The sequence below is a fragment of the Engystomops pustulosus genome, chromosome 6, assembly GCF_040894005.1.
Source record: "Engystomops pustulosus chromosome 6, aEngPut4.maternal, whole genome shotgun sequence".
NCBI lineage: Eukaryota > Metazoa > Chordata > Amphibia > Anura > Leptodactylidae > Engystomops > Engystomops pustulosus.
In genome coordinates, this window is record NC_092416.1 from 5,957,692 (window position 1) to 5,967,182 (window position 9,491).

The window sequence follows — 9,491 nt, forward strand, 5'->3', positions numbered from 1 at the left end:
CTTAATTATGCACATAGGGGCATTGTTATTTATATACATTAGTGCAGTGATATTTATACACATTAGTGCAGTGTTATTTATACACATTGGGGCAGTGTTATTTATACACATTAGTGCAGTGTTATTTATACACATTGGGGCGGCGTTATTTATGCACATTGGGGCATTGTTATTTATACACATTAGGGCAGTGTTATTTATGCACATAGGGGCACTGTTATTTATACACATTGGGGCAGTGTTATTTATACACATTAGGGCAGTGTTATTTATGCACATTGGGGCAGTGTTATTTATACACATTAGGGCAGTGTTATTTATACACATTGGGGTGGTGTTTTTTATACACATTGGGGCAGTGTTATTATTACACATTGTCGCAGTGTTATATATGCACATTGGGGCAGTGTTATTTATGCACATTGGGGAAGTGTTATTTATGCACATTAGGGCAGTGTTATTTATTCACAATGGGCAGTGTTATTTACACACATTGGGGCAGTGTTATTTATACACATTGGGGCAGTGTTATTTATACACATTGGGGCAGTGTTATTTATGCATATTGGGGAAGTGTTATTTATGCACATTGGGGCCGTGTTATTTTTACACATTGGGGCAATGTTTTTTATGCACATTGGGGCAGTGTTATTTATACACATTTGAGCAGTGTTAATTATACACATTAGGGCAGTATTATTTATACACATCAGTGCAGTTTTATTTATGCACATATGGGCAGTGTTATTTATAGACATTTGGGCAGTGTTATTTATACACATTGGGGCGTTGTTATTTATACACATTGGGGCAGTATTATTTATACACATCAGTGCAGTGTTATTTATGCACATATGGGCAGTGTTATTTATAGACATTGGGGCAGTGTTATTTATGCACATTGGGGCAGTGTTATTTATACACATCAGTGCAGTTTTATTTATGCACATATGGGCAGTGTTATTTATACACATTGGGGCAGTGTTATTTATACACATTGGGGCAGTGTTATTTATATACATTCGTGCATTGTTATTTATACACATTAGTGCAGTGTTATTTATACACATTAGTGCACTGTTATTTATACACATTGAGACGGTGTTATATATGCACATTTGGGCAGTGTTATTTATGCACATTGTGGCAGTGTTATTTATACACATTGGGGCAGTGTTATTTATACACATTGGGGCAGTGTTATTTATACACATTGGGGCAGTGTTATTTATACACATTGAGGCGGTGTTATATATGCACATTGGGGCAGTGTTATTTATACACATTGGGGCAGTGTTATTTATGCACATTAGGGCAGTGTTATTTATGCACATTTGGGTAATGTTATATATAAACATTGGGGCAGTGTTATTTATGCACATTAGGGCAATGTTATTTATGCACAATGGGCAGTGTTTTTTATACACATTGGGGCAGTGTTATTTATACACATTAGGGCAGTGTTATTTATGCACATTAGGGCAGTGTTATTTATGCACATTGGGGCAGTGTTATTTATACATATTAGGGTTGTGTTATTTATGCACATTGGGGCAGTGTTATTTATACACATTGGGGCAGTGTTAGTTATACACATTGGGGCAGTGTTATTTATGCATATTGGGGCAGTGGTATTTATGCACATTGGGGCAGTGGTATTTATACACATTAGGACACTGTTATTTATGCACATTGGGGCAGTGTTATTTATATACATTAGTGCAGTGATATTTATACACATTATTGCAGAGTTATTTATACACATTGGGGCAGTGTTATTTATGCACAATGGGCAGTGTTATTTATACATATTGGGGTTGTGTTATTTATACACATTGGGGCAGTGTTATTTATGCACATTGGGGCAGTGTTATTTATACACATTAGGGCAGTGTTATTTATACACATTGGGGCAGTGTTATTTATACACATTGGGGCAGTGTTATTTATACACATTGGGGCAGTGTTATTTATACACATTGGGGCAGTGTTATTTATGCACATTGGGGCAGTGTTATTTATACACATTAGTGCAGTGTTATTTATATACATTAGGGCAGTGTTTTTTTTGCACAATGGGGCAGTGTTATTTATACACAATAGGGCGGTGTTATTTATACACATTGGGGCAGTGTTATTTATACACCTTGGGGCGGTGTTATTTATGCACATTGGGGCGGTGTTATTTATACACATTGGGGCAGTGTTATTTATAAACATTGGGGCTGTGTTATTTATACACCTTGGGGCGGTGTTATTTATACACATTGGGGCAGTGTTATTTATACACATTTGGGCAGTGCTATTTATATACATTAGTGCAGTGATATTTGTACACATTAGTGCAGTGTTATTTATACACATTAGTGCAGTGTTATTTAGGCACATTGGGGCAGTGTTAATTATACACATTAGTGCAGTGTTATTTATACACATTGGGGCAGTGTTATTTATACACATTAGGGAAGTGTTATTTATGCACAATTTGGCAGTGTTATTTATACATATTGGGGTTGTGTTATTTATACACATTGGGGCGGTGTTATTTATACACATTGGGGCAGTGTTATTTATACACATTGGGGCAGGGTTATTTATGCACATTGGGGAAGTGTTATTTATACACATTGGGGCAGAGTTATTTATACACATTAGGGCAGTGTTATTTATGCACAATGGGGCAGTGTTATTTATACACAATGCGGCGGTGTTATTTATACACATTGGGGCAGTGTTATTTATACACATCGGCTCAGTGTTATTTATGCACATTGGGACAATGTAATTTATACACAAGGGGGCAGTGTTATTTATGCACAATGGGGCAGTGTTATTTATACACAATGGGGCGGTGTTATTTATACACATTGGGGCAGTGTTATTTATACACATCGGCTCAGTGTTATTTATGCACATTGGGGCAGTGTTATTTATACACATTGGGGCAGTGTTATTTACACATATTGGGGCAGTGTTATTTATAAACATTGGGGCAGTGTTATTTATACACCTTGGGTCGGTGTTATTTATGCACATTGGGGCAGTGTTATTTATACACATTTGGGCAGTGCTATTTATATACATTAGTGCATTGATATTTGTACACATTAGTGCAGTGTTATTTATACACATTGGGGCAGTGTTATTTATACACATTAGTGCAGTGTTATTTATACACATTAGTGCAGTGTTATTTATACACATTGGGGTAGTGTCATTTATACACATTAGTGCAGTGTTATTTATATACATTGAGGCAGTGTTATTTATACACATTAGTGCAGTGTTATTTATACACATTGGGGCAGTGTTATTTTTACACATTAGTGCAGTGTTATTTATACACATTGGGGCAGTGTTATTTATATACATTGGGGCAGTTTTATTTATGCACATTAGGGCAGTGTTATTTATGCACATTGGGGTAGTGTTATTTATACACATAGGGGCAGTGTTATTTCTACACATTGGGGCAGGGTTATTTATTCACATTAGGGCAGGGTTATTTATGCACATTAGGGCAGTGTTATTTATACACATTGGGGCAGTGTTATTTATACACATTGGGGCAGAGTAATTTTTACACATTAGGGCAGTGTTATTTATGCACAATGGGGCAGTTTTATTTATACACAATGGGGCGGTAGTATTTATACACATTGGGGCAGTGTTATTTATGCACATTGGGACAATCTAATTTATACACAAGGGGGCAGTGTTATTTATAAACATTGGGGCCGTGTTATTTATACACATTGGGGCAGTGTTATTTATAAACATTGGGGCCGTGTTATTTATACACATTGGGGCGGTGTTATTTATGCACATTTGGGCAGTGTTATTTATACACATTTGGGCAGTGCTATTTATATACATTAGTGCAGTGATATTTGTACACATTGGGGTAGTGTTATGTATGCACATTGGGGCAGTGTTATTTATACACATTGGGGCAGGGTTATTTATGCACATTAGGGCAGTGTTATTTATACACATTGGGGCAGTGTTATTTATACACATTGGGGCAGTGTTATTTATACACATTATTGCAGTGTTATTTATGCACATTGGGGCAGTGTTATTTATACACATTGGGGCAGTGTTATTATTACACATTAGGGCAGTGTTATTATTACACATTGGGGCAGAGTTATTTATACACATTAGGGTAGTGTTATGTATGCACATTGGGGCAGTGTTATTTATACACATTGGGGCAGGGTTATTTATGCAGATTAGGGCAGTGTTATTTATACACATTGGGGCAGTGTTATTTATACACATTGGGGCAGTGTTATTTATACACATTGGGGAAGTGTTATTTATACACATTGGGGCAGAGTTTTTTATACACATTAGGGCAGTGTTATTTCTGCACAATGGGGCAGTGTTATTTATACACAATGGGGCGGTATTATTTATACACATTGGGGCAGTGTTATTTATACACATCGGCTCAGTGTTATTTATGCACATTGGGGCAGTGGTATTTATACACATCGGCTCAGTGTTATTTATGCACATTGGGACAATCTAATTTATACACAAGGGGGCAGTGTTATTAATACACATTGGGGCAGTGTTATTTATAAACATTGGGGCAGTGTTATTTATACACATTGGGGCGGTTTTATTTATGCACATTGGGGCAGTGTTATTTATACACATTTGGGCAGTGATATTTGTACACATTAGTGCAGTGTTATTTATGCACATTGGGGCAGTGTTATTTATACACATTATTGCAGTGTTATTTATGCACATTGCGGCAGTGTTATTATTACACATTAGGGCAGTGTTATTATTACACATTGGGGCAGAGTTATTTATACACATTAGTGCAGTGTTATTTATACACATTGGGGTAGTGTTATGTATGCACATTGGGGCAGTGTTATTTATACACATTGGGGCAGGGTTATTTATGCACATTAGGGCAGTGTTATTTATACACATTGGGGCAGTGTTATTTATACACATTGGGGCAGTGTTATTTATACACATTGTGGAAGTGTTATTTATACACATTGGGGCAGAGTTTTTTATACACATTATGGCAGTGTTATTTATGCACAATGGGGCAGTGTTATTTATACACAATGGGGCGGTGTTATTTATACACATTGGGGCAGTGTTATTTATACACATCGGCTCAGTGTTATTTATGCACATTGGGGCAGTGGTATTTATACACATCGGCTCAGTGTTATTTATGCACATTGGGACAATGTAATTTATACACAAGGGGGCAGTGTTATTTATACACACTGGGGAAGTGTTATTTATACACAATGGGGCGGTGTTATTTATACACATTGGTCAGTGTTATTTATACACATTGGGGCAGTGTTATTTATGCACATTGGGGCAGTGTTATTTATAAACATTGGGGCTGTGTTATTTATACACCTTGGGGCGGTGTTATTTATGCACATTTGGGCAGTGCTATTTATATACATTAGTGCAGTGATATTTGTACACATTAGTGCAGTGTTATTTATACACATTGGGGCAGTGTTATTTATACACATTGGGGCAGTGTTATTTATGCACACTGGGGCAGTGTTATTTATAGACATTGGGCAGTGTTAATTATATACATTAATGCAGTGTTATTTATAAACATTAGTGCAGTGTTATTTATACACATTAGTGCAGTGTTATTTAGGCACATTGGTGCAGTGTTATTTATACACATTGGGGCAGTGTTATTTATGCACACTGGGGCAGTGTTATTTATAGACATTGGGCAGTGTTAATTATATACATTAATGCAGTGTTATTTATAAACATTAGTGCAGTGTTAATTATACACATTAGTGCAGTGTTATTTATACACATTGGTGCAGTGTTATTTATACACATTGGGGCAGTGTTATTTATACACATTAGGGAAGTGTTATTTATGCACAATGAGGCAGTGTTATTTATACATATTGGGGTTGTGTTATTTATACACATTGGGGCGGTGTTATTTATACACATTGGGGCAGGGTTATTTATGCACATTAGGGCAGTGTTATTTATACACATTGGGGAAGTGTTATTTATACACATTGGGGCAGTGTTATTTATACACATTAGTGCAGTGTTATTTATACACATTGGGGCAGTGTTATTTATACATATTGGGGCAGTGTTATTTATGCACAATGAGGCAGTGTTATTTATACATATTGGGGTTGTGTTATTTTTACACATTGGGGCGGTGTTATTTATACACATTGGGGCAGTGTTATTTATACACATTGGGGCAGGGTTATTTATGCACATTAGGGCAGTGTTATTATTACACATTGTCGCAGTGTTATTTATGCACATTGGGGCAGTGTTATTTATGCACATTGGGGCAGTGTTATTTATGCACATTAGGGCAGTGTTATTTATGCACATTGTGGTAGTGTTATTTATGCACATAGGGGCAGTGTTATTTATACTCATTGGGGCAGGGTTATTTATGCACATTTGGGCAGTGTTATTTATACACATTGGGCAGTGTTATTTTTGCACAATGGGGCAGTGTTATTTATACACAATGGGGCGGTGTTATTTATACACATTGGGGCAGTCTTATTTATGCACATTGGGACCATGTAATTTATACACAAGGGGGCAGTGTTATTTATATACATTGGGGCAGTGTTATTTATAAACATTGGGGCAGTGTTATTTATACACCTTGGGGCGGTGTTATTTATGCACATTGGGGCAGTGTTATTTATACACCTTGGGGCGGTGTTATTTATGCACATTGGGACAGTGTTATACACATTTGGGCAGTGCTATTTATATACATTAGTGCAGTGATATTTGTACACATTAGTGCAGTGTTATTTATACAAATTGGGGCAGTGTTATTTATACACATTAGTGCAGTGTTATTTATACACATTGGGGTAGTGTTATGTATGCACATTGGGGCAGTGTTATTTATACACATTGGGGCAGGGTTATTTATGCACATTAGGGCAGTGTTATTTATACACATTGGGGAAGTGTTATTTATACACATTGGGGCAGTGTTATTATTACACATTGGGGCAGTGTTATTATTACACATTGGGGCAGTGTTATTTATACACATTGGGGCAGTGTTATTTATACACATTGGGGCAGAGTTATTTATACACATTAGGGCAGTGTTATTTATGCACAATGGGGCAGTGTTATTTATACACAATGGGGCGGTGTTATTTATACACATTGGGGCAGTGTTATTTATAAACATTGGGGCAGTGTTATTTATACACATTTGGGCAGTGCTATTTATATACATTAGTGCAGTGTTGTTTATACACATTGGGGCAGTGTTATTTATACACATTAGTGCAGTGTTATTTATACACATTGGGGTAGTGTTATTTATGCACATTAGGGCAGTGTTATTTATACACATTGTGGCAGTGTTATTTTTACACATTGGGGCAGTGTTATTTTTACACATTGGGGCAGTGTTATTTATACACATTGAGGCAGTGTTTTTTTTGCACATTGGGGCAGTGTTGTTTATACACATTAGTGCAGTGTTATTTATGCACATTAGGGCAGTGTTATTTATGCACATTGGGGCAGTGTTATTTATACACATTGGGGCAGTGTTATGTATACACATTGGGGCAGTGTTATTTATGCACATTGGGGCAGTGTTATTTATACTCATTGGGGCAGTGTTATTTATACACATTTGGGCAGTGTTATTTATACACATTTGGGCAGTGTTATTTATACACATTGGGGCAGTGTTATTTATACACATTGGGGCAGTGTTATTTATACACATTGGGGCAGTGTTATGTATACACATTGGGGCAGTGTTATTTATGCACATTGGGGCAGTGTTATTTATACACATTGGGGCAGTGTTATTTATGCACATTGGGGCAGTGTTATTTATACACATTGGGGCAGTGTTATGTATACACATTAGTGCAGTGTTATTTATGCACATTAGGGCAGTGTTATTTATGCACATTGGGGCAGTGTTATTTATACACATTGGGGCAGTGTTATGTATACACATTGGGGCAGTGTTATTTATGCACATTGGGGCAGTGTTATTTATACTCATTGGGGCAGTGTTATTTATACACATTAGGGCAGTGTTATTTATACACATTGGGGCAGTGTTATTTATACACATTTGGGCAGTGTTATTTATACACATTGGGGCAGTGTTATTTATACACATTGGGGCAGTGTTATTTATACACATTGGGGCAGTGTTATTTATGCACATTGGTGCTGTGTTATTTATACACATTGGGGCAGTGTTATTTATACACATTGGGGCAGTGTTATTTATACACTTTGGAGCAGTGCTATGATATATTTTCCCTACCCATCATTAACACATTTTCTGGCCCCATTATACAGTGTGCAATAATATAACACAATTTTTAATTTTATTATCTGACATTCTTTTTTTTCTCAGTTATGAATGGTCTAAATTTGCATTTTGTCAGAAGACAGTGTATTGATTCCATTGCCTGTGGACAACGGGGCAGTTTATCATCTAAATCACATAAAACGAAGTTCAGTATCGACTGCTGCTCCACAGATAACTGCCGTGTGGCGATCCCAATGTGTAGGTATAATGGGGGGGGATCTAATTGATAATTGATAAATTGATAAATAATTTGATAAATTACAATGTTAAGGTAATGTTAATGTAGCGTGTGAACACAGCAGCTTCTCTGACACTGTCTGCTACTGATTGGACAATGTCAGAGAAGATTAGCATATCACATGCCCTCCTTCTCCATTCCAGCACTCCTCTCTGACAGCGGAGAGTTTTACAATTGTCAAACTCTTGGAAGGTTTGTCAAAATCCTTTGAAAGGCCTGGGGCTGCTGAGTTCAGAGTTCGAGAACCATATCTAGGGCGGCCTTACTGGGTGCTGACGGAGAGCTACCTTGCTGTGTCTGCTCCCTAGAAAGCTGGGGGGTTCATTCTGGAGCTCAGTGTTAGTTTCAGCTGTGGTTTGAGTCATGCAGGTTACAGATTAGGTACCTTCTAGACCTCCAGACTGTTCCGAACCATACTGTGAAGTGTTTTTTGTACCTGATCCAGAATTCTTATCCTGTCTGACCCAGAACCTTAAATCCAGGACCTTATCCTGTCTGATCCTCTTTGAGCTTCTCCTATCCCCTGTTCTGGTCTCCTGAATCTATCTGCAATTAGCAGAAAACCGCTTCTATACTGTAACAATGTATAACCATGACAACGTAAGCGGAAAAATGGTGGAAGAGACAACAATAATCTGAGACACCTTTCTGTCTCCCATTGTCTTTCTAGTGCCACCAGATAACACCACCTTTAATGGACTTCTCTGCCCGGCCTCTTCCTCTATGTTGGGGGACGTCTATGAGCCGGGTCAAGCCATGAAGTGTTCTGGAGATGAGGACCAATGTTTTCATTTGCGAAGAAAAATCCCAGAAGAATCAGGTCGATATTCAACCAGAATTGTTTTCATGCCGCACTTCATATAAAAC

At 37.3% G+C, this 9,491-nt stretch overlaps 1 protein-coding gene across 1 annotated transcript in view; it reads left to right on the forward strand.

The window, feature by feature from the left end:
• Positions 1-9,488, forward strand: part of LOC140065256 (phospholipase A2 inhibitor and Ly6/PLAUR domain-containing protein-like) — a 46,947-nt gene extending 37,459 nt beyond the window's left edge. Inside the window, exons 3-4 of the mRNA XM_072112853.1 lie at positions 8,432-8,584; positions 9,295-9,488. Of these exons, the coding sequence (XP_071968954.1) occupies positions 8,432-8,584; positions 9,295-9,488 (347 nt within the window). The remainder of the gene's footprint in view (positions 1-8,431; positions 8,585-9,294) is intronic.
• The last annotated feature ends 3 nt before the right edge of the window (positions 9,489-9,491 follow it).